At 41.0% G+C, this 27137-nt stretch overlaps 1 protein-coding gene across 4 annotated transcripts; it reads right to left on the reverse strand.

The window, feature by feature from the left end:
- Position 1: 1 nt before the first annotated feature.
- On the reverse strand, positions 2-26423 carry prlrb (prolactin receptor b). Of its 4 annotated transcripts, XM_029717529.1 has the most exons (9): positions 25886-26423; positions 23938-24036; positions 17652-17784; positions 17047-17216; positions 15550-15722; positions 15138-15279; positions 1690-1786; positions 1507-1576; positions 2-1325 (listed from the first exon to the last, which is right to left on the reverse strand). In XM_029717529.1, exons 2-9 carry the CDS (start codon positions 23999-24001, stop codon positions 483-485), a joined length of 1692 nt encoding a protein of 563 aa, XP_029573389.1. In that variant the 5' UTR covers positions 24002-24036; positions 25886-26423; the 3' UTR covers positions 2-482. The 4 variants fall into 4 exon arrangements, with proteins under 4 accessions (XP_029573389.1, XP_029573386.1, XP_029573388.1 ...); XM_029717526.1 differs by lacking the exon at positions 25886-26423 and having other exon boundaries at positions 15586-15722; positions 23938-24650; XM_029717528.1 differs by lacking the exon at positions 25886-26423 and having other exon boundaries at positions 15177-15279; positions 23938-24650.
- Between the last annotated feature and the right edge of the window lie 714 nt (positions 26424-27137).

Genomic DNA, 27137 nt, shown 5'->3' on the forward strand with positions numbered 1-27137 from the left:
TAATAGCATTTTTTTTATTGTTAAATGTAGTCTTTTATAACAGATTAAATTAATTATGGTTCAGTGATCAATAATGATCTGAAGTGATGTACATTGTTTTTACATGTTATTCCTTCTGATGCATCATTTTGAATGTGACTAGTGTCAATGCAGTAAAACTGCCCCCAAATGAAAATGATCAAAGCTGTACAACAAATCAGTTATTCTTGTTTTAAGTAATTACAATATAAAATCTTATTCAACGTTCATCAAATGTCTTAACCAAAACTATCCATATTCAAGAGTTAAGTGAGTTTGCTTGTTACGCTTTCTTGTGTAACCTGTGGTGAAATACATTAATCAGAAAATACCATATTTATCCAGTCACTGTATACAGTACATACAAAAATAATATCCTGAGGAACATGATAGTCAATTCTCTTGTCAGTGAAAATGTCACAATCCTGAGTATTTAATTTTTTTTGCTACATTGCAATGTCATTTCAGACAAAATTACATTTTATAAAATGTGATATAGTGACAGGCTCAACATAACCATTAGATCCTACATGCACTCCCTCTTTTGCAGGCACTGTCATATTAGGTTTACATGGCTTCCGTTGGAGACATTCCTCTGATTGATTGCCTCTCACCTTACAGGAAGTGCAGTTGAGGGGGACCGCTTCTCTCTTGAGCAGCACTACATTATCATTCCCCACCACACTTACTTTGCTATAGTCCTCCTGCCTCTTATCCATCTCGGGTACCAGCACCTGTAGGCCTATGCTCTTTGTCCACCTCTGAACCTCCACACAACCAATGGCCTTCGAGGGAGTGACAATATTCTGTGATGACAAATGTTTGTCATCACAGTTTGATTGGCTCTTGACCACTGTTTCTCTGTATTCTAGATGTTGTCTGGCTAAGCTGTCCCAGAGATCTTTATGATGGCTTAAGGATCGATACTTTCTGGAAATAGGCGCTTGCTTTGGCGTTTCAGTAACATTGTTGAATGGCTTCTTCTGAGGACATGGGAGAGATGTAACGTCAGTGGACAGGCTCTTGGTCTTCCTAAAAGTAGATTTAAGCCCCTCAGAAAAACCCTGTTCCACTATCTCTCTGCCTCCAACTTTAACTTCCTTATTATTAGCCTCCATCAAAAGGCTGTGGTCATAGCAACCATGATCTATGGAGTTCTTTGTCCTTGTTTGTCCATTCTGATGATCTGGTGTCACCTGTTCACTATCAAACACCAGCAGATAGTCCACCTGCTGGTCCTTAGTGGCTATGGTGGGAGGAAAGCCCTGGTTGATCAGAGAGCTTAAAATGTTCTCGGACCGCCCACTCTGGAAGAGAGTTACATAAGATGAACAATACTGGAAGAGGGAAATATTAACATGTAGACCTGCATGTCTAAATTCATGCTCTGAATAATTTGTGTGTGTGTGTGTTTCTGTGCTGTCTGGTGGTTGGGAGAAGAGCAAAAGAAGAATTTAGTATAAGATGGACAAGTATATTGCACTTTACCTTGAGGAGTTGTGTATCTAGTCCTGATATCTTTGGACCAGGAACAGGAGGCAGAAGACAATGCTTCACACTGGGACAAAAAAAGTAAAAAAATATCATTTTTATTGTACTCACGATTTGAATATATTATGGATCATTTGAAAATAATACTTTTAAAATATTCTGTTTAAGGAAAATATATACTATTTTCTCTTCATGGCCAGGGTGAAGGTAACAAGCAGGATTATAAAAGCAGAAAAGACGGTGACCACAATCCAGATCGATCGCTCCTTCAGAATGTCTACAAAACACACACATGGGAGAGAACCGCTTCAGACTGAATTTCAAATGCATACTGTATATCAGGGTTGTGTTCAATTCAGATGTCATTGAGAATGCCTCATGAATTCCAATTCAATTATTGAGTTTGAATTGAAGTAGTAAACATGATACAGAATTGCAATTCAAATTTTAATTAAAGGAAATAGAATTTAGTTCAGTGAAATTCAAATGCCTATTCTATATAAGGTGCAATCTACACAAATATACATCTTGAACATAAAACATCAAACGTTATTTACAATATCAGTCAAAAGTTTGGACACACCTACTCATTCAAGGGATTTTCTTTATTTTGACTATTTTCTACATTGTAGAATAATAGTGAAGACATCAAAACTATGAAATAATACATATGGAATCATATAGTAACCAACAAAGTGTTAAACAAACATAGCCTGTTTACTTTGTTTAGATACTGAAATCAAGTAGCTGACCTCTTGGCATTCTCTCAACCAGCTTCATGAGGTAACATTGTTGGAATGTACCTGGGATGTATTTCAATTAACATGTGTGCCTTGATAAATGTTAATTTGTGGAATTTCTTTCCTTCTTAATGCGCTGATGAAACTGGCTCTCATGAGGACCACCACAGGAAAGGAAGACCTAGAGTTACCTCTGCTACAGAGGATAAGTTCATTAGAGTTACCAGCCTCATAAATTGCAGCCATAATAAATGCTTCACAGAGTTCAAGTAACAGACACATCTCAACATCAACTGTTCAGAGGAGACTGTGTGAATCAGGCCTTCGTGGTCGAATTGCTGCAAAGAAAAGCACGACTAAAGGACACCAATAAGAAGAAGAGACTTGCTTGGGCCAAGAAACATGAACAATGGACATTAGACTGCTGAAAATCTGTCCTTTGTTCTGATGAGTCCAAATGTGAGATTTTTGGTTCCAATAGGTGAACGGATGATCTCTGCATGTATGGTTTCCACCGTGAAGCATGGAGGAGGAGGTGTGATGGTGATTTTCTGGTGACACTGTCGGTGATTTATTTAGAATTTAAGGCACACTTAACCAGCATGGCTACCACAGCGTTCGGCAGCGATACGCCATCCCATCTGATTTGTGCTTAATGGGACTATCATTTGTTTTCCAACAAGACAATGACCCAACATACCTCCAGGCTGTGTAAGGGCTATTTGACCAAGAAGGAGAGTGATGGATTGCTGCATCAGATGACCTGGCCTCCACAATCACTCGACCTCAACCCAATTGAGATTGTTTGGGATGAGTTGGACCGCACAGTGAAGGAAAAGCAGCCAACAAGTGCTCAGCATATGTGGGAACTCCTTCAAGACTGTTGGAAAAGGATTCCAGGTGAAGCTGGTTGAGGGAATGCCAAGAGTGTGCAAAGCTGTCATCAAGGCAAAGGGTGGCTACTTTGAAGAATCTAAAATATATTTTGATTTGTTTAACACATTTTTGCTTACTACATGACTCTATATGTGTCATTTCATAGTTTTGATGTCTTCACTATTATTCTACAATGTAGAAAATAGTAAAAATAAAGAAAAACCCTTGAATGAGTAGGTGTATCCAATCGTTTGACTGGTACTGTATATGCATATAAAATATTGTTGAAACATTTGATTTTCAGGACAAACTATTACATTTAATGACTAAGAATAACAAAACCTGTATACAAATATTATATTTAATTATTCACCTAAATCTTCCCAGAATGCATTATTTTAACCCTCAAGTTGACCATAAAGCCTTCAAAAAGAAGCCAAACAAAAAAAACAGTTGGTGGAAATATAATTGGCTACTCTAAGCACTAAGGTTAAAAGAGTATATGAACATTGTTTCCAGAGAAAAATTATAAATTCTTTGGTATCTGGAAGTGTGACCTGTCAGATTCAATGAAACTCTCATGTTTTATGACTTTGTGGAGTTTCTTTGAATTGCACTGAATTACATTTTACATCCTGTCACTCAAACTAAAATAAAAATTTGACATCATGTGGGGTGTGGCCAATTAGATTAGAATTGAACGGGAGAGGCTTTACGTACACACCTGGTGCTCTAACTGATGACGAATGTCAAGAAACAAGAGTCGACGAACGGATTTAGTTCAGTCGTCCTGATAAGCCCTTCCCAGCTAGCTAGTTTAAAGATTTGGCTCGAAACTTCAGGGATAATTAAAAACTTGTCTGCCGAAGTTGGGACTTGCGAGCTTGTTCAGAATCATTCCATCTTTATCAGGAGTAATTGTTCTTTTTTATTTTACAAAAATGTAGAGGTTAATGTCATAGTTCTACATTTACGGTGAATATCGCTACAATACATATATCCCGCTACTTCCCTCTACTGCGGGAGCGAAAGACACTGTTGTGTTACCGGCTTGCAGTGCATACTCTCCCCATTGAGCAGTAAACTATATAATGGTGACATCCAGACTGTTACTAGTACCCAATACCAATACTACAAGTTATTTCTTGTGAAGGCTGTTATCCTTCTCGAAATGAAATCAAATGGAAAAAATTGGCCACTTTAACTAACACCGCCGACATGTGATACAGCTTCCCAATTTTTTAATTTTTTTATTAAACCAGGAAGGGCTCATTGAGATTTAAAATCTCTTTTTCAAGAGCGTCCTGGCCAAGATAGGCAGCGCCAAGTCATTACAAAAATTACAGACAAACAACATGAAAAACTACAAGTAATCTAGTAAAAACCATAGAATTAACATGGGAAGCAACTCACGTCGGCAAGTTCTAGCCTCTGTCACCCGAAGCAAACAGGCTAGCAAGCACATAGATACAACACCCTTGCAGTGGTCATTCACAACGGCTTGTCCTAGTGTTAACTAATTGGCATGTCAAGGGGACATCCAGATGGTGACCAATACTACAATTTATTTCTCCCTCACCCATCGAAATTAACCACTTTCTTTTACAGGTTTTAACTAGCGCAATTCTGCTGCTGTTGTTGGCAGCTAGCCAGAATAAACGAATAAACTATACTGAACAAAAATATGAATGCAACATGTAAAGTGTTGGTCCCATGTTTCATAAGCAGAAATAAAGGATCCCAGAAATGCACCATACACACAAAAAGCTTATTTCTCTTGTACCATACCAAGAAGTTGATTATACAGCATGATGATTACACAGGTGCACCTTGTGCTGGGGACAATAAAAGGCCACTCTAAAAATGTGCAGTTTTGTCACAACACAATGCCACAGATGTCTCAAGTTTTGAGGGAGCATGCAATTGGCATGCTGACTGCAGGAATGTCCACCAGAGCTGTTGCTTCCATAAGCCACGGCCAATGTCGTTTTAGAGAATTTGGAAGTACGTCCAACCGGAATAAAAACCGCAGCCCACTTGTAAACACGCCAGCCCAGGACCTCCGCATCTGGCTTCTTCACATGCGGGATCGTCTGAGACCAGCCACCGGGACAGCTGATGAAACTGAAGAGTATTTATGTGTGGAATAAAGCACTTAAGTGGGGAAAAACAAATTCTGATTGGCTGGGCCTGGCTCCCCAGTGGGTGGACCTATGCCATCCCAGGCCCACCCATGTCCGCAACCCTGCCAAGTCATAAGAAATTCATAGAGCCTCATATATTTATTTAAATTTACTGACTTCCTTATATGAACTGTAACTCAGTAAAACCTTGAAATTGTTGCATGCTGCATTTTGATTTCTGTTCAGTATATCTTGCTGGGAGGGGCTCATCAGGACGACTGTGTTGTGTCTTTGGCGTCATTAAATTGAAGACTGTTATTTTATCAAATCAATTCTCTGTAATTATTATTACGTGATTAAACTGATCATGTAAATGTAATTAACTAGGAAGTCGGGGCACCAAGGAAAATCTTAAGATTACAAAGTTACACTTTCCTAATATAACTCTTCAGATATTTTAATATCTGATCAATTAGTCTTCTAATTAATGAATTATTCTTTACCTCACGTTAATCTCATTCCAAACGTCGAAAATGTTTGGTTATCTGCACGAACCCAGCCTTTACTATGAATCATCCATACACCAAATGTCTTAATCATTTATTTACTAACTAAACTAAATAATCACAGAAATGCATAAACAAACAAACAGTAGATATGGTTTCAAGGAAATTATAGGGGAGGTTCCCTATCATTGGGGCTAAGCCGATATGGCGGCTTGGTGGACAAAGGGAAGTGGGTGTGGACTGAGAAGGGCGGGAATTACAAGAGTCACTACACAGTTGATAATTATATTAATTGAAATGCTAATCCTTTGCACATGAACGCTCACTCATTCGGGAATAATTGCAATCAATACATATTTACACTCAGTGTGTCGTCGTGATCTCTGTTGGAATCGTCCGTCTTTCTGTTGGAAAGTTCATCCGCCCGTCTCTCTCTGCTCCCATGAAGTCTCTCGTGGTTGGATGGATACTTCAGAGTCCCATTCAGAAAAGTTCTTATAGAATAGATGTTTCGGCGGTTGTCGGTCTTCGCATTCCAGGTCGACATAATTCCTAGCTGCAGACTAGTAATTAGTATCAAAGATTTGCTCTTATTCTGTCGGTATCGATAGTCTCAAAGTTGAACCATTTCCACCCGTGTAGCCACGTGGTTTGGTTAGGAATTCAACCATTACACCCTTAACCTCAGTATAAGCTTTTGTTGTCTCTACTCAAACCTTCGCCCCCTCTGTGATCGAGGTACACATGGTCTAAAGAGGATTTCGCCAGGTGGGTTTTTTATTCGGAACAGTAGAAAAGGGCTGTCCCATGAGCCAGATCATGTCTGTGCTCACGGGGCCGGGCCAATGACTTAGTTACATTTTGAAGGGAATACAATTGTCTCACATTAATGGTTCAAAATCACATTACATAATTTCATCTTTACTCATTCATTTTATACAATAATTAGATGCAAACCTCATAACAGAGGCTCCTGTATAAACAGAGTTATGGTAATGTGGCTGTATTGTCTTTCAATGAGGTCACAACATGAAACAAAACGGACCCGGTCGTAGCTGGCTTCTCCACCGACCGTTTACACATTCTCCAAAACATGGATATTGTTCAGTTCTCAAGTTCTGTGATGTAGAAGAAGTTCCTTTGTTCTACTGTGAAACTCTCTCTCTATACTGCCTGGCCATGAGGAGAGAGTCTCCTCTAGGAATTTGCGACCTGAGATAACAGAACCTGGGTGTAAGGGGAAGAGAGAGGTGGTGAGAGAGAGGGGGATGGTACTCGCTACACCCAAAGAGGGCCACTTCATGACAACTGACTGAACCAAATCCATTCGTCTCCACTTGACTCTCAGCTGCGCAACATAACATTTGGGCACCAGGCGTGCAGGCCAGCTGTAACGGATTACATTTACGTTACTTTCAAAATGTAATCTGTAACAGTTACTGCACGAAAGGCTGTTAACTATTTGTATTTAATCATATCAGTAATGTTAGTTCATCATATAAGAGCTGTAGCTCACCGGTGAAGTGGAGCAGAGCATGCTGGGCGATCTCCAGCTCAGAGAAGAAGATCAGCTCGAGAGAAGTCAAGTGAGAGAAAGTTCCAGCCATCCAGTTAGTTTTCATTGTGTTAGCCAAGGACAGTGTGCGTCCTTATTGCTAAGCAAGTACATACATAATATCTTTCAGGACGACTGACTTAAAACCTAGTGGTAAAACACAGAAGTAGTTCCAATAGTTTCTTCACCATTTTTACTTTGGGGATTTATCAAAACACAACCCAACCAAGCCGCACTTCTTCTTGACACAATGCCCACTTAACCCGGAAGCCAGCCACACCAGTGTGTCGAAGGAAACACCGTACACCTGGCGACCGTGTCAGAATGCACTGCTCCCTGTCCGCCACAGGAGTCGCTAGTGCACGATGGGAAAAGGACATCCCTGCCGGCCAAACCCTCCCCTAACCTGGATGACGCTGGGCCATTTGTGCTCCACCCCATGGGTCTCCCAGTCGCAGAATCTCTAGTGGTACAGCTAGCACTGCGATGCAGTGCCTTAGACCACTGCACCACTCGGGAGGCCCACGCATACTCAGGCTGACTGGCTCTCGTTCAGGCAAATGAGAAATAAGTGCACTCAGGCTATCCCGGAAGGCCAAAGTTAGTTACTTTAAGGAGCAGTTCTCTCTGTGGGTCTAACCCCAAGAAATTCTGGAAAACGGTTAAAGACCTGGAGAATAAACCTTCCTCCTCACAGCTGCCCATGTCCCTTAATGTTGATGATGTGGTTGTTACTGACAAGGAACACATGGCTGAGGTCTTTAATCACCACTTCATTAAGTCAGGATTCCTATTTGACTCAGCCATGCCTCACTGCCCGTCCAACATTTCCTCATCTCCCACCCCTTCTAATGCGACTAGCTCTGATGCTCCTCCCTCCCCTTCCCCACTACAACGTTTCTCCCTGCATACAGTCACTGAGTCTGAGGTGCTAAAGGACCTCCTTAAACTTGACCCCCAAAAAACTATCTGGGTCAGATGGTTTGGATTGTTTCTTCTTTAAGGTTGCAGCCCCTATCATTTTCACACCTGTATCTGACCTTTTTAACCTGTCTCTCCTCTCTGGGGAAGTTCCCATTGCTTGGAAGGCAGCCATGGTGCGTCCTCTATTTAAAAGGGAGAGATCATGCTGATCCTAACTGTTATAGGCCAATTTCTATTTTGTCCTGTTTATCAAAAGTGTTGGAAAAACTTGTCAATAATCAACTGACTGGCTTTTTTATGTCTATAGTATTCTCTCTGGTATGCAATCTGGTTTCTGCTCAGGTTATGGATGTGTCACTGCAACCTTAAAAAGGTCCTAAATGATGTCACCATTACCCTTGATTCTAAGCAATGTTGTGCTGATATTTTTATTGACTTGGCCAAAGATACAGTAAATAATTTCATTCTTTTGGGCCGGCTAAGGAGTATTGGTGTCTCTGAGGGGTCTTTGGCCTGGTTTGCTAACTACCTCTATCAAAGTCTCCAAGGGAGTACCCCAAGGCTCGATCCTAGGCCCCTACGCACTTCTCAATTTGCATCAAATACATAGCTTAGGCAGTAGGAAGCACTCTCAGCCATTTATATGCAGATGATACAGTCTTATACTCAGCTGGCCCTCCCTGAATTTTGCGTTAAACACTCTACAACAAAGCTTTCTTAGTGTCCAACAAGCTTTCTCTGCCATTAACCTTGTTCTGAACACCTCCAAAACATAAGGTCATGTGGTTTGGTAAGAAGAATGCCCCTCTCCCCACCAGTGTGATTACTGCCTCTGAGGGTTTAGAGCTTGAGGTAGTCATCTCATAAAGTACTTGGGAGTATGGCTAGACGGTACACTGTCCTTCTCTCAGCACATAGCAAAGCTGCAGGCTATGTGCCTCCCGTGTAGTGCAGCAGTCTAAGGCACTGCACCGCAGTGCTAGAGGCATCACTACAGACCTGGGTTCGATCCCAGGCAGTGTCGCATCCGGCCACGACCATAAGAGACCCATGAGGCGGCGCACAATTGTCCCAGTGTCGTCCGGTTTAGGGGAGGGTTTGGCCGGCCGGGATATCCTTGTCCCATCGTGCTCGTGGCGGCCCGGGTGCATGCACGCTGACTTCGGTCGCCAGTTGTGTTTCCTTCCGACACATTGGTGAGGCTGGCTTCCGGGTTAAGCGAGCAGTGTGTCAAGAAGCAGTGCGGCTTTGCAGGGTCGTGTTTTGGAGGACGCATGGCTCCTGACCTTCACCTCTCCAGTCTGTACGAGAGTTGCAGCAATGGGAAAAGACTAACTACCAATTGGATATCACGAAATTGGGGAGAAAAAGGGGTAAAAAGTACAACAAAAATAAAAGTGGCAGGCTAAGGTTAAATCTAGTCTTGGTTTCCTCTATCGTAATCGCTCCTCTTTCACCCCAGCTGCCAAACTAATCCTGATTCAGATGACCATCCTACCCATGCTAGATTATGAAGATGTAATTTATAGATAGGCAGGTGAGGGTGCTCTCGAGCGGCAAGATGTTCTTTACCATTCGGCCATCAGATTTGCCACCAATACTCCTTATAGGACACATCTCTGCACTCTATAAACTGGTAATCTCTGTATACCCGTCGCAAGACTCACTGGTTGATGCTTATTTATAAAACCCTCTTAGGCCTCACTCCCCCTATCTGAAATACCTACTGCAGCCCTCATCCTCCACATACAACACCCGCTCTGTTAAAGTTCCCCAAAGCACACACATCCCTGGGTCGCTCCTCATTTCAGTTCACTGCAGCTAGCGACTGAAACGAGCTTAAAAAAAACAACAACAAAAAAAAAAACACTCAAACTGGACAGATTTATCTCCATCTCTTCATTCAAAGACTCAAATCATGGACACTTACTGACAGTTGTGGCTGCTTTGTGTAATGTATTGTAGTGTCTACCTTCTTGCCTTTGTGCCGTTGTCTGTGCCCAATAATGTTTGTACCATGTTTTGTGCAGCTACCATGTTGTGTTTCTGTACTGAAAATGATGGTGCTATGCTTTGTAGTACAGTTGACGTTGGAAGTTTACATACACCTTAGCCAAATACATTTAAACTCAGTTTCACAATTCCCGACATTTAATCCTAGTAAAAAATACCTGTCTTAGGTCAGTCAGGATCACCACTTTATTTTAAGAATGTGAAATGTCAGAATAATAGTACAGAGAATGATTTATTTCAGCTATTATTTCTTTCATCACATTCCCAGTGGGTCAGAAGTTTACATACACTCAATTAGTAGTTGGTAGCATGGTCTTTAAATTGTTTAACTTGGGTCAAACTTTTCAGGTAGCCTTCCACATGCTTCCCACAATAAGTTGGGTGAATTTTGGCCCATTCCTCCAGACAAAGCTGGTGTAACTGAGTCAGGTTTGTAGGCCCCCTTACTCGCACACACTTTTTCAGTTCTGCCTACAAATCTTCTATGGGATTGAGGTCAGGGCTTTGTGATGTCCACTCCAATATCTTGACTTTGTTGTCCTTACGCGATTTTGCCACAACTTTGGAAGTATGCTTGAGTTCATTGTCCATTTGGAAGACCCATTTGCGACCATGCTTTAACTTCCTGACTAATGTCTTGAGATGTTGCTTCAATATATTCACATGATTTTTCTGCCTCATGATGCCATCTATTTTGTGAAGTGCACCAGTCCCCTCCTGCAGCAAAGCACCCCCACAACATGATGCTGCCACCCCCGTGCTTCACGGTTGGGATGGTGTTCTTCAGCATGCAAGCCTTCCCCTTTTTCTTCCAAACATAATGATGGTCATTATGGCCAAACAGTTGTATTTTTGTTTCATCAGACCAGAGGACATTTCTCCAAAAAGTACGATCTTTGTCCTCATGTGCAGTTACAAACCGTAGTCTGACTTTTTTATGGCGGTTTTGGGCAGTGTCTTCTTCCTTGCTGAGCGGCCTTTCAGGTTATGTCGATATAGAACTTGTTTTACTGTGGATATAGATACTTTTGTACCCGTTTCCTCCAACATCTTCCCAAGGTCCTTTGCTGTTGTTCTGGGATTGATTTGCACTTTTCACACCAAAATACGTTCATCTCTAGGAGACAGAACACGTCTCCTTCCTGAGTGGTATGACGGCTGCGTGCTCCCATGGCGTTTCTACTTGCATACTATTGTTTGTACAGACAAACGTGGTACCTTCAGGTGTTTGGAAATTGCTCCCAAGGCTGAACCAGACTTGTGGAGGTCTACAATACTTTTTCTGAGGTCTTGGCTGTTTCCTTTTGATTTTCCCATGATATCAAGCAAAGAGGCACTGAGTTTGAAGGGAGGCCTTGAAATACATCCACAGGTACACCTCCAATTGACTCAAATGATGTCAATTAGCCTATCAGAAGCTTCTAAAGCCATGACATCATTTTCTGGAATTTTCCAAGCTGTTTAAAGGCACAGTCAACTTAGTGAATGTAAACTTCTGACCCACTGGAATTGTGATACAGTGAATTATAAGTGAAATAATCTATCTGTAAACAATTGTTGGAAAAATTACTTGTGTCATGCACAAGTAGATGTCCTAACCGACTTGCCAAAACTATAGTTGGTTAACAAGAAATTTGTGGAGTGGTTGAAAACGAGTTTTAATGACTCCAACCTAAGTGTATGCAAACTTCCGACTTCAACTGTACATGTGCGGGGGCACCCCTTTGATCTCAAATGAGTGCAGTCACAGTCGTGCTGTATGGTCCTGTATAGTAATAAGTCATCCTAGTTATGTTATAGCCATGCTTATAAGAGATGTAAATTGGAGATTGCATTCTGTCATTCACTATTGTATCTTATTTCTTGCTTTACTTGCAGGCCAAACAAACACATACACTTTGGTGGAAGCAAGTTGTCAGACCACTAAGTGCCATAGCCCATCCATACTACATACACTGCGGTGCTGTTTCGTGCCTGTGCATCTTCAGCATTATTAAACAACCTCAACTGGAATCCTACCTGTCTGCCATCTGTGCCCTTACCAGCACATGGGAGCGAACACAAAGTAAAACCTAACCTAAAGAATATACAAGCCGTAACGTAACTTTTGGATTACACAAACTCAGTAACGTAATCTGATTACTTTTACATTACTTTCCCTTTATGCAGCACTTGTCACGTGTGCGCCCTCTCCGGCCCCTAGGTCACCAGGCTGCTTGTTATGGCGCACACCTGTCACCAGCATTTCACGCATAATGACACTCACCTGGACTCCATCACCTCCTTGATTACCTGCCCTTTATATGTCACTCCCTTTGGTTTCTTCCCCAGTCGTCATTGTTCCTGTTTCATGTCGGAGCCGCTGTTTGTGTTTCTTGTTTTGTTCATTTATTAATTAAATGTATTCACTCCCTGAACTTGTTCCCAACTTTCAGCGTTACAGCACTGAACGAGTGTACTTGCATAATCCCTTAAAAGACCAGCAAAAGTACTGTTTGTCCATTTTGAAACGCCGTAGCCAGTATACACCTTCTCAAAGTTGTCAGAATTAATCTAAGATAACTAAAGAAATCTGTTATTAATTCTGATGTTTTTGCCAAGGAAAACAGTCATAATTTTACATCTTACTGCACCAAACATTTTATTATCTCAATGAAATAATTTGCATGAAAACGAGTCGTATAGCGTTGAACGACAAAGACTTTATGGAAGAATCCCTACTGTTGACCAATCACCGACGAAGGGGCGTAGACTTTGGCTTCGAACTTCGGCTTGCCTCCAGAAAAAAATGTTTTGTGGCCAAAACTAAAAAACATTTTTTTTTAAATTCACAAAATGTTGTCATAATATATGTAAGAACTGTTCCAAAATGTTTCAGCTGGGAAGCCTGTACGAGGCACAGGTTATTATCTGGCACAGCCACAGTCATAAAATCTGATTTGAAACCTAACCACACTGCTAACCTTAATGCCTAACCCTAACTTTAAATTGAGAACACAACGCAAATTTCTGTTTTTTTTTACAATATAGACCATTTTGACTGTGCAGCTGGTCCATCTAGCAGAAATCACTCAGTTCTGCCTCCAGGATAAGACTCGTCCCAATAACATCAACCTACCTGCTTCAGAGGCCTTAGAAGACAAAACATGTATTTTAGCAATTGAACGACATCTATTGTAGGATAAATTCATGTTAAAGTTTACATAGCTGGCCATAAATGGATGTTGCATTTTTATTTATGGGTTAGTTATGTAGACTTCTTCTAACCCATCGCTTTCTAATACAGATAATAATATGATTAAATTATATCTTCACATTAAAAACCAAAGTCTGTCAGATTTCCAGTCATTCCAATTAATTCAATACCCCTTGATCTTCAAGAATAGGACTTGGAAATATGGAAATACAGATAAACCAAATTGTTTTACCTGAGCATATCCCCAAAACTAAGGACAAATTAGCCTACTCTATTGTTAATGATTTTGTGGTCATCGAGGACTGATTTGGCTCATTGATTCGAGTTGAAAAAGGAATGCTGCTCTAAAAATGGCATGCTTTGAGCAGTACCGAAAAGTGCTATTTGCATGTGAAAAATGTATGCCATATGCTGTATTTGCTATAAGCCTATTGTTTACCTTTTTGTTGGTGCCACTTTGATATCTCGATAATTTGCAGCTATTTAAGTCTATCAAAAGTGCACCAGTTTGAGCATATGTCTGTTAGGCCTATGGAAATTTTATTTTTGAATCAGCACGAATTAGATTGAGCAATAAAAGCCCCAACTTGTGGTGTTCTTAAATTAAACTTGTTTATGACAGTATGGAGCACAATACTACGGGGCAGTTAAGGGAGGAACTCAAACTTTTATTTGATAGGCTGGGTGGGATCCGCACTTTCACTGCAGCTGTTGCAAAACTTTTCTTAAAGCAAACGGAACAAAACGGGGAGGGACCTACCTGAATTTATCCAATAGAAACTCTTGTTTTGCTTAAACGGTATCCGTAATGAATAAACCCCTGGTCACAAAAACAATGATTGATAGATGGTTGAATTGAAGAAGTTTAAACTATTATTGGGTTAAAATACACATATACGTACATTTGTGAACAGCCATCCACAGCAGTCACTCTCCGTAAAGATCAAATTGACAAATGAGAGCAGCAGTGTGATTCACACCAATGCCCTATGTAGCCTAGATATTGATAAATGCTATCCGTATCTCCTATATGCTACATGACTGCTACACCATTGGAAGACATAGCTTGGACGTTAGCCTATTCCTGCGCTTTTCTCGCAATCCATCAAACACATTTGGTGTGTCATCATAGTGGTCTCTGACTTGTGGTCTGACTCGCTCAGACGGAACAAACTTAAACTTGCGCCTTTTTTCAATGATGATTTGAATGTCATTGGGAAAATGGAAAGGTATCACATATTATTTTTGCAAACATCCTTTCTGAATTTTAAAGTAATCCTAGAAGTAATTATATCGTTTTTTCAAAAGTAGCTGCAATCTGAATACAATATTTTTGCTGGTAACGTAACGGGTTACAGTTTGGGTTCAAATGTGATCCGTTACTCCCCTACCCTGCAGACATGTCCGTATAGCCTCTCTAAAATTTCAACTCATGAGTTGAATAAGAGTCAGTTCCAAAATTCTGAATTGAACACAACCCTGCTGTATATCAACAGTAAGTATTGTATGTCCAAGTATGTTCACTCTGCACTTTCTGCTTATCTGAAATTCTCTTACTGGTGGACACATAACCTTGATCCCATCTGTACATCAACCACCTTGGATGCCACAAAGTGGTACAGTAAGGACCAAGATAGCATAGAATCATTGAGCTCTGCAACTTATTGAGGGAAATAAAATAATCATAAATCTTACAGTCAGGGACCTCTGTGTGTGTAGTGGTGCTCCACTCACTCCAGAGGCTATGGTCTAGTTTACAGCGAAGCTGGACCATGTAGACCTCTCCTGGATGCAGACTGTAGATGATCAGCTGGGTCTGCTTCCCTGAGGCATACTCCTGTAAAGACAAACACAAGGAAACTAAGAAGAGCCTGGACTTGACCAACTGTTTATATAAAGCATCAACTAAATGGATACTAAACAGTTAATAAAAAAGGCAACGTTTACATTTCTTAAACTCTAACTTTATACACATTCCTACATATTGACCCTCACTGAGTAAACTACAATGGAGAGTAAAATAAATAACAGGGAATTTATCAAATCTCTTTTTGCCTTGTCTGTCTACTCTATAGAGTAACCCATCCACACACACACACACACACACCTCCCACTCGCTCTCCTTCTTATTCTGTCGTTTCACCCGTAGTTGGTAGGTTAGAGTGATCCAGCCAGAGTGTGTGTCGGCCTCGTGAGGGGGCTCCCATTTCACCAGGAGGTGTGGACTTTCCTCAGTCTCCACCACAGACACCGTCACATTCTCTGGGGCATTGGGCTGGACTGCATGAAGCACAGTTAGAACACAATTCATTTCTGTAGGGCTCCAACAGGCTTAATCCATATTCAGTACGTTCTATATCAGGGATGGGCAACTGAAGGCCCACCCCGCCTTTTGTAGACCCGCAGATTGTGGAGACCTCAGTCGGGGTTTCAACTTACTGTTGACAATTGGAATAGTAGAATATACAAGGTGCAAGTTCAAAATTTGGTTGTGCATCAGCATGTCAGTCACTGACAGTCACTCAATTAGCCATGTCAGCTAACATGTTTTAGATTGGTAAATGGTCGAATTACTGACCGGGGGGCCCCCCATTGATTTTGTTTGTCACTATCACTCAGATATCATATAAAAACTGCAAACATTTCTCTTCACCTTATGGCAAAATATGTAGAATTGCAGGAAATGAGTTGTAAAACCGCACATTTTCCTCTCTGCCCCATGGCAATATGAGTAGAATTGCATGAGTTATCAAATTACGAAATCTTCTCTCTGCCCCATGGCAAAATATGTAGAATTGCCACGAACTTCCTTCAAAACTGCAAAATGTTCTCTATGCCCCATGGCAAAATGTGTAGAATTACAGGAAATTAACTCTAAAATGTTCCCTCCGCTGTCAAGAGGGGTGCCGTTAAAATGTTTTGCTCGCAAGGTGGGGGAAATATCCAAAAGACTAGGGCCAGCTCTGACTGCATACAGTATGTGGGAATGGATGTGGGTACACAAACCCGCAAGTCCCTGCAGCCCCTTGTGATGAGTTCAGATGTTTTGCCCATCCCTGCTCTATATAGACATAAGAATGGATGTTCGCTCAAACATATGCAAATCAAATCAGGTTTTATAAATGTAAAATCTAAACATAGTAATATTTTGTTTTCCTGTTTTTCAATGATTTATTTGTTTTTTTTTGGTCATAATGGAGTAGAACAACATAATATACAATTCCAGCCACATATCAATAAAGTATCACGTCAATAACCTAATTTGTTTTCTTTGCATTTATCCAATGCCAAAACAAACAACAAGTAAGCCAGAGTCTACAGTGGGGTCGAGAGCATGTAATCACATACTACAAGATATGAAATATGATCTAAGTTATGCACAAGACACAAACCAGTTCATCCTCATTCTAGTCCAGTAAGTTCAGGTGGTTCCTGTGTCCAAACCAGTCAGTGAGTATTTTTCTATTCTCCCAAGTTGATCTCAGGGATACTGCTTTACAGTAAATTGACATATGGTGACTGATGAATATTCTACAAATTAAAAAAAAAAAGTTAATGCATGAATGATCGGTTGATTATTTCTAACATCAGCAGAGCAGCTTACCAATATACATAACATCCACCTCCAGCGGGTCAGAGACAGTGCTGCCCAGAGAGTTGATGGCCACCACTGTGATGTTGTAGTTGACCCATATAGAGGTGTGGCTCTTGTTGAAGAAGCACGAGTTGCTCCCTGCAGCTTGGTAATCTGGACACTCGTACATTCCATCGGAGCTGCACAAAGACAAACAAGACCTTTTCTGACATTCATAGGGGTGAATGCTGGTGATGTGTGCTGGTGCGGGCATCACAGTAAACTTGCATTACATCAATGTAGATAAATACAACACGTGAACACTCAAGGCTGTTTTGCAATGCAGGGCTGATTGGCTGCCCTGGTGAAATTGATAAGTCAGAGGTAACTCACCAACAAAGTTGTGTACTCAGTTGACTGATCTTGCACGTGATAAGTATGGAGACTGAGCTAGTACTTTTCTACAGTCAGTGGATTTCAACGGTGTTCAGTGCTGACACAGGACAGCTTCAGTACACAAATCAATAATGTTGAAGCTGGGTAACTAGAACTACCAAGAGTGGTCTTGACTCTAGACCTACAGATCAACAGTGGACACAACAAAAATATGAATTATTAAAATGAGTGCTACGAACTCTTCTTTCTGGTAATAGAGGTGGTGGGTTGTGGGTAGTCCTCCATCAAAGCCAGGGTCCCACCGGCATGTAAAGGTCTCCTTCTCAGGGGATCTACAGTTGATGAGCACAGGTTTCCCTGGGGGAGAGATACCTGGGTGCACACACATGCCACAGCTGGACATTAGCTCATGACAATATACCTGCACATAACATGTTGTGGAACATCTATATTTATATTCCTGAAAAATGTACAAAGACTCCAGCCACCCGAGACATGGACTGTTCTCCGTGCTCCTGTCCGGCAGGCGGTACCGGTGTATCAGGGCTCAGACCAGACTTCTAAACAGCTTCTATCCCCCTGCCCATAACACTGTTAAATGGTTAACAACTACTGCTAAAATTATTTTTGATTAGATGTATTACTACCACTACAATACTGTTAATTGATTACGATTACCATTAGTTTCAATCTATTTATCCTGCTACTAGTGACTATTACCCCTGTTCACATTTAATATTGCAATTAGTATATTACCATAAGTATTTATATATTCCTGCTACGAGTCACTTTTTAGCCCTGTTTACATCTACACTGAATGTACAAAACATTAAGAACACCGGCTCTTTCCATGACATAGACTGACCAGTTGAAAGCAATGAGTCCTTATTGATGTCACTGGTTAAATCCACTTCAAATCAGTGTAGAAGGGGAGGAGACAGGTTAAAGAATGATTTTTAAGCCTTGAGACAATTGAGACATGGATTATGTATGTGTGCCATTCAGAGGGTGAATGGGCAAAATAAAAGATTTGTGCCTTTGAACTGGGTATGGTAGTAGGTGGCAGGTGCAAGAACTGCAACACTGCTGGGTTTTTCACGCACAACAGTTTCCCGTGTGTATCAAGAATGGTCCACCACCCAAAGGACATCCAGACAACTGTGGGAAGCATTGGAAACATGGACCAGCATCCCTGTGGAATGCTTTCGACACCTTGTGGAGTCCATGCCCTGACAAATTGAAGCTGTTCTGAGGGCAAAAGGGGGTTCAACTCAATATTAGGAAGGTGTCCCTAATGTTTGGTATACTCAGTGTATATCTGCCTATCATGCCTAAACTGACACTCTTGCACACACACACCAACCCACTACTTATGCTTTTTATTAATTTAACCTTTATTTAACTAGGCAAGTCAGTTAAGAACAAATTCTTATTTACAATGATGGCCGACACCGGCCAAACCCAGACGATGCTGGGCCAATTGTGCGCCGCCCTATGGGACTCCCAATCACGGGCGGATGTGATGCAGCCTGGATTCGAACCAGGGACTGCAGTGACGCACAGAGATGCAGTGCTCTTAGACTGCTGCACCACTCGGGAGCCATACTGTTTAAAATTATTACTTGGAGTGAAAACCTACAGGAGGGTCGCTCTCCAGGAACAGGGTTGGAGTGAAAACCTACAGGAGGGTCGCTCTCCAGGAACAGGGTTGGAGTGAAAACCTACAGGAGTGTCGCTCTCCAGGAACAGGGTTGGAGTGAAAACCTACAGGAGGGTCGCTCTCCAGGAACAGGGTTGGAGTGAAAACCTACAGGAGGGTCGCTCTCCAGGAACAGGGTTGGAGTGAAAACCTACAGGAGGGTCGCTCTCCAGGAACAGGGTTGGAGTGAAAACCTACAGGAGGGTCGCTCTCCAGGAACAGGGTTGGAGTGAAAACCTACAGGAGGGTCGCTCTCCAGGAACAGGGTTGGAGTGAAAACCTACAGGAGGGTCGCTCTCCAGGAACAGGGTTGGAGTGAAAACCTACAGGAGGGTCGCTCTCCAGGAACAGGGTTGGAGTGAAAACCTACAGGAGGGTCGCTCTCCAGGAACAGGGTTGGAGTGAAAACCTACAGGAGGGTCGCTCTCCAGGAACAGGGTTGGAGTGAAAACCTACAGGAGGGTCGCTCTCCAGGAACAGGGTTGGAGTGAAAACCTACAGGAGGGTCGCTCTCCAGGAACAGGGTTGGAGTGAAAACCTACAGGAGGGTCGCTCTCCAGGAACAGGGTTGGAGTGAAAACCTACAGGAGGGTCGCTCTCCAGGAACAGGGTTGGAGTGAAAACCTACAGGAGGGTCGCTCTCCAGGAACAGGGTTGGAGTGAAAACCTACAGGAGGGTCGCTCTCCAGGAACAGGGTTGGAGTGAAAACCTACAGGAGGGTCGCTCTCCAGGAACAGGGTTGGAGTGAAAACCTACAGGAGGGTCGCTCTCCAGGAACAGGGTTGGAGTGAAAACCTACAGGAGGGTCGCTCTCCAGGAACAGGGTTGGAGTGAAAACCTACAGGAGGGTAGCTCTCCAGGAACAGGGTTGGAGTGAAAACCTACAGGAGGGTAGCTCTCCAGGAACAGGGTTGGAGTGAAAACCTACAGGAGGGTAGCTCTCCAGGAACAGGGTTGGAAACCTACAGGAGGGTAGCTCTCCAGGAACAGGGTTGGAAACCTACAGGAGGGTAGCTCTCCAGGAACAGGGTTGGAAACCTACAGGAGGGTAGCTCTCCAGGAACAGGGTTGTAGATCCCTGCTCTAAAGATGGTCAATCATCTTTAGAGCTGTGGGGAGAAAGCCTCAATCTGCTCCACGCTGATTTTTTCAGTGGGTAAAAAAAGGCCATCTAATAATTTGGCCAGGTAAAAATGTATTTGAACACGCATTTCACCATCTGACATAATGGCAGCCTTTTGGGCTTTACATATTTTGAACAAAGAGCGATTTGGGAGCCAAATGAGCCGGCTCAAAGAGTCGGAATGCCCATCACTACAGCGCAGGCCCAACTGTCGAGAGGGGTAACGAGGAAAACATTTTTAAAAAAATGACATGCCCTCCTAAAACTGGTTCTGTTTGTGATATTAAGATTCTAACAATGACAGTGTGTTTATATAGACTTATTTACTGTATTACTCTTTAAAAATGGCAGAGTAACTAAACATTTACATTTGTCTTGAGTCATTAGGATGCCCTCTGTCTTTCTAGTGTTAATATACACAATCACAAAGAAAGACATTAATATTCATTTAGGAAGGTAATAAAAAAACATGATAGGCCTACAAGACAATTTATTTCAAAATAACAGAATAGCATGTTTTGAGTTTTATTTATCTGTGCTTAGTAGCCAAGGCCATATCAATAATGAAATCCAATGAAAGGAACTTGTTAGTTTAGCAGACATCATAGGCCCTGCCCTACCACAGTCAACACACATATCTTTTACAGTAAGTGTATAATGGAATAACAGAAGAATATTAAAGGATATTTTTCCAAAATGACTATTGCTGATTGTCGACAGTAGCCTACTTACATGAGGAACATGCATGGAGACACAGTTATTCTTGGAAAAAGGAATATTTTGAACCAGAGACCATGTGCGCAATTTGTAGAGTTGTTTGGCAAAAATAGGTTCATTAGAAACCTTGGAATCTGCTCTTTCTGATAGGGTATAGCAATCAAAACATCTGGCCTGCATGGACCTCTGTAGGATGATATGGAAGAAGTGCTATTTGGTTTGCTCTATTCCCTTCTTTGTCAACGCACAGTGTGCTGGTCATCAGTCTCTTCATTCTCTATTTGACAATTAATAATATTGTCACCCATCAGACTATTGTCAATTGAATCTTGTCTTTAGGCCACATCTATTATTATTATTATTATTATTATTATTATTATTATTATTATTATTATTATTATTATTATTATTATTATTATTATTATTATTTAGTGTGAAATACGTTTCAATATAGTTTAGGTGTATTTTGGACGGGCCAGCTGGGCAGACAACTGTCTTACAGTCAGAAAATACACTCATCTTATTTTAGTATTTCCAGTCTTTTTTCTGTCTGATTCCGATTTACATTTGGTGTCCTGAGGTTTCTTATGACCATTGTTAACATAATGCATGCATCATTTATTATGGAATATTTACACAATTGAAATATCAACGTCAGAATGACTGTCATGGCCATTCAAGTAGTTATGGAATTCCAATGCTCTGAGCTCTAGCTAGCTAGCTGGCTAATTGGTTTGTTTGAATGATACAGCTGGACACCAAACATACAGTAAATTGAAGAGTCGCCTGAAGCTTGAGAGGAATGGGAGATGCAGTAGAGCAAGCATGGGCAAACACCAGTCTCAACGTCAACAGTGAAGAGGCGACTCCGGGATGCTGGCCTTCTAGGCAGAGTTGCAAAGAAAAAGCCATATCTCAGACTGGCCAATAAAAATAAAAGATTTAGATGGGCAAAAGAGCACAGACACTGGACAGAGGAACTGCCTAGATGGCCAGCATCCCAGAGTCGCCTCTTCAATGTTGACATTGAGACTGGCGTTTTGCGGGTACTATTTAATGAAGCTGCCAGTTGAGGATTTGTGAGGCGTCTGTTTCTCAAACTAGACACTCTAATGTACTTGTCCCCTTGCTCACTTGTGCACCAGGACCTCCCACTCCTTTCTAGTCAGGTTAGAGCCAGTATGCACTGTTCTGTGACGGGAGTAGTACACAGCATTGTACAAGATCTTCAGTTTCTTGGCAATTTCTCACATGGAATAGCCTTCATTTCTCAGAACAAGAATAGACTGACGAGTTTCAGAAGAAAGTTATTTGTTTCTGGCCATTTTGAGCCTGTAATCGAACCCACAAATGCTGATGCTCCAGATACTCAACTAGTCTAAAAAAGGCCAGTTTTATTGCTTCTTTAATTAGGACAAGTTTTCAGCTGTGCTAACATAATTGCAAAAGGGTTTTCTAATGATCAATTAGCCTTTTAAAATTATAAACTTGGATTAGCTAACACAACGTGCCATTGGAACACACGAGTGATGGTTGCTGATAATAGGCCTCTGTACGCCTATGTAGATATTCCATTAAAAAAAACAGCCGTTTCCAGCTACAATAGTCATTTACAACATTAACAATGTCTACACTGTATTTCTGATCAATTTGATGTTATTTTAAAAATGGACAAAAAAAAGTGCTTTTCTTTCAAAAACAAGGATATTTCTAAGTGACCCCAAACATTTGAACGGTAGTATATAAACACACCATATACAGTGAGTGAACAAAACATTAGGAACACCTGCTCTTTCCATGATAGACTGACCAGGTAAATCCAGGTGAAAGCTATGATCCCTTATTGATGTAAAAAAATCCACTTCAATCAGTGTTGATGAAGGGGAGGAGACAGGTTAAAGAATGATTTTTAAGACAATGTTTTGACAATTGAGACATGGATTGTGTATATGTGCCATTCAGAGGGTGAATGGACAAGACAAAAGATTTAAGTGCCTTTGAATGGGTTATGGTATTAGGAGCCAGGCGCACCGGTTTGAGTGTGTCAAGAACTGCAATGCTGCTGGGTTTTTCATGCTCAACAGTTTCCCTAGTGGATCAAAAAAATGGTCCACCACCCAAAGAACATCCAGCTAACGGCAGGCCAGTAGTCGAAAACGGGTCATTGATGAAAGAGGACAAAGGAGGCTGACACAAATTGTTGAAGAGCAACAGACAGGCTACGACTAGTCAATTGACAGTCCAGTATAACATTCGTGCCCAAAGACCCATAAAAGAATTCACAGCTCATCGTAGCTTGACACAAATGGGGTATGGCTGCCAATAACCTTACAGAGTTCCACATCTTTCAGCAAAAAACAAGAAACTGCGGTTGCAGTAGGCAAAGGAACAATAACATGGGGCACTGGAGAATTAGAAACACATTGCCTGGTTTCTGCAGTTTCACTCTGATGTGAGGACTAGGGTATAGAGAAAACCACACGAGTACATGCATCCTCATGGCAGCAGTGTATCCATCTGTAAATTCATTTCAGCACGATAATGCCCCATGCCACAAGGCTATGATTGTCCAGTAATGGTTCCACGAACATGACAGTGAATTCAGCTTCCTGCAGTGACCTGCCCAGTCACCAGATCTCAATCCAATTGAGCATCTGTGGGATGAGATAGAGCAAGCTATTCGGAGTAGAGATCCACTACCAGCCATGGGGAAGCATTGGAGTCAACATGGGCCAGCATCCCTGTGGAACGCTTTTGACACCTTGTAGAGTCCATGTCCCAACAAATTGAGGCTGGTCTGAGTTCAAAAGGGGGTGCAACTCAACAGTAGGAAGATGTTCCTAATGTTTTGTACACTAAGTGTACAATGCCAACTTAGATTAATACAATATGATCCCAATTTTTAAAAAAAAGAATTCCCAAGACTAATATGTTGTTTGTTTGCGATGCAGCAACAGTTACATCCATGCCTTTATTATAACTTACCAATGCAGTCCAAGACTTCAGAAAGCAGCAACAACACCAATGCCCCTCCAACTTCTCCCCACATCTTGCCCCTAACCTCACAGACAGTGATGGTGGGCCCTGGAAAGGGATGTGACATCACATGGCTTAAGTTAACGCTACAAAAGTCTTGTTTTACTTGATAAAAAAACAACATATAAAGGGTAAACAATGGCAAACGTGCATAAAGATGGCAGAATTCAGGTATAAACTATGCCCCACGATATGGTTCAATGTGCCAATAAATCAGCAGTCTACTTTTTCGGTTTTTCATATTACCAGCATCTTGAAGCTAAAATTGGGATCATGTATAATGATGACCATACAAAAAACAGAGTAACGGAGAGCCATGTACAATACGGCGAACTTAGCAAAACCATAAACAAATCATAAATATCTCCTTTTAAATACACCATTGGCCCCCAAATTAAATGTAACAGAGGAAAAAATACATAATGATTAGACATCAAATGAATTAGACATCTAACTCATTAACAGCAACATCAATGAAATGCCATTAACCACAAAGTTAAGAAATCCCCCAGTCTTGACATTTTACAAGTAAACACAAGAGAGTGGATCAAAGATGAGACACCTGGTAATGGACTTTGAGAAGGTTGGCAGTTTAAAGCACTGTGAGAGGTAGGGTCCTGTCACTAGGGCCCTTGACTAAGTGATTGTTTTCAGAAGGAAGATAAAGGGTCATGTCGGACACACTGCACTGACCCTGAAAGGGGTGTTGAAAGTAGTATAGCTGGTATAGCTTTCTAAATCATACACATTTATTTAGTAAACCCTCTCACAATGCATACACACATACTATGTGTCTCTGCATGAAATATTAGCGATGCACTTGAGTAAAATGTGTGGTAGTATGTGAAATGATAAGTTGGACACAAACTTTGCAACCATATTCTTCAGGGCTATATTTCTCCTTTATATGATCTAAGGAATTTCACTACTAGTGCAAGAGAGTAAAAAGTCAAATGAAAGAGGAGTTTAAAGAGACCACTAATCACGATAGGAGGGATAAGATGAGCATTTAGGATGAGGAGGGAGGCTATTCTTGTACAATTTGGGATCATTTGGCCTAATTTCAAAACACACTTCTGACAGTTATGATTAATAACAGCTTCATTTACTTACTGAAACATATTTAGTGTTTAGTACTTTTACCCTGTTGGTTAGTCCATCTTTCTGAGTCTCTGCCCTGATATAAACAACTGAAAGACAAAAGACTAACAACCCAAAACAGTCGATAGAAAAGAGATGTGCCTAAGAATGTTATTTCTGCACCCGTGACCCGTCACCACAAACATTGGCTATGACACTGGGTCATTCAAAATAAACATAAATACAGGTAATACAGGTCAATACAGGTATGACTAACCCAGATAATTTACAAGGTTACGTGATGGTAGTTTCTCAGGGCAACGCTTAGGTGGGTTGTGGAGAGCTGGTGTATGACCTCATAGAAAGTTACTGAATTTGCTTTTGGTGTTGTTCAATATAAAATATGGTTGTGAGAAAACATTTGATATTAATAATAAACATTTCTATTTTTTTTATATTTTTTTACAATTACGTTATCTTAACATAAATAAAATGACAGTATCCAAGTGTAAATGTTTATTCGTAATATCGTGAGTTTGGCATACTAGTTATTTATAGGGCTATTTCAGGCCAAGTTCACATTGCCATTGTTTACAAGGCCAAAGACTGTTCCTGGACTATCTACTGTAGCCAACGTAACCCAAATTGTCATATCACATTACTTTAGTCTATAAAGATAAGTCTATAAAATGTAATTTACATGAAGTATGCAATACATGAAATATGTTTTAACTTACATAATGTTGTATTTGAAAAAACATGTACATTTGAGTAAAAAAGTCAAATGAGTTACAATGAAAAAAGGTATAGTACTCACCTAGGTGAAGCACGAATCCACTGGACTCGTGATTAAAATGCTGACACAAGAGGTGGTTTCTTGAATTACATGAATATTTCTTATCTCAACAAATATCACATCTTATTTTGTAGCCTACAGTTGTCGAAGCCTCTGCTGCGTTGGAACAATTCCCATCGCTACCTGTATAGTCAGAGAGGAAGAGGTTTTGCTCCACCCCAAATCTGCCCACGAAAATCAACCCACGAAATAAATATGGAGGTCAATGAGAGTGTCGAATTTGGTCAACAAAAAATGTTATTGCAAATTTTCTACATGGAGCTTACTTGATTGAATAGAAGTTTCGTAATGGTGAGGTTGTTATGAATGCATGGATATAAGTGGACGCACGTGGCATTTTGCCAACTTTGAAAAACGACTTTATATCTGGATATCTACTTATATATTTTAGCATGGACATTGCCATTGAGGGCTTCCACCATTTTGAAGTAGTCAACTAGTTTGGGATTCCTATTAGTTGTGAGCAATCAGCCAATGAAGAAGAAGAAAAATAATCTGCTTTAAATGGAGATGGCCTCAATGGCGCTACCCATGCTCTCGCAGACGCTATAATGGCACAGATTCAAATATGAATCCTCTATCTATCTCTATGGCCCGTTTATCACGCGTATCTGCCCTCATTAGCTAGAATCGTCGCACCTGATCTCGCCACTTCCAGCATGCCTTGCATCTTTGAGGACATGTATTTCTATTGTTAGAGCGGTCACTCTATTATCTTGTCAATATAATAAAGAATCTTTAATGGAGGTCAAATAAAATCAAATGTTATTTGTCCCATGCGCCGAATACAACAGATGTAGACCTTACAGTGAAATGCTTACTTACAACCCTTAACCAACAATGCAGTTCAAGAAAAATAATTAGGAAAATATTTACTAAATAAATTAAAAATTTAATAAAAAGTAACACAATAAAATAACAATAACGAGGCTATATACAGGGGGTACCAAGTCAATTTGTGGGGGTACAGGTTAGTCGAGGTAATTTGTACATGTAGGTAGGGGTGAAGTGACTATGCATAGATAATAAACCGCGAGTAGTAGCAGTGAAATGGTCCCACCTGATCTCGCCCCCACGCTCCTGCTCTCCATCTTTGAGGACATGTATTTTCATTGTTAGAGTGGTCACTCGACTATCTTGTCAGTATAATTGAACATATTTGGTATTACTAACCATTGAAAAATGTGAGATGATCTATGACTAGAAATAATTA

This window comes from Salmo trutta, chromosome 27 (assembly GCF_901001165.1).
Source record: "Salmo trutta chromosome 27, fSalTru1.1, whole genome shotgun sequence".
Classification (NCBI taxonomy): Eukaryota; Metazoa; Chordata; class Actinopteri; order Salmoniformes; family Salmonidae; genus Salmo; species Salmo trutta.

Coding starts and splice junctions, on each gene's coding strand:
- prlrb (XM_029717525.1), bottom strand. CDS start 24,112: ATGTTGTTTTTTTATCAAGTAAAACAAGACTTTTGTAGCGTTAACTTA. Junction 15,723..17,046: donor GGTGGATGTTATGTATATTG/GTAAGCTGCTCT, acceptor TGCTTCATGCAG/TCCAGCCCAATGCCCCAGAG. Junction 1,577..1,689: donor CTGGCCATGAAGAGAAAATA/GTATATATTTTC, acceptor TTTTTGTCCCAG/TGTGAAGCATTGTCTTCTGC.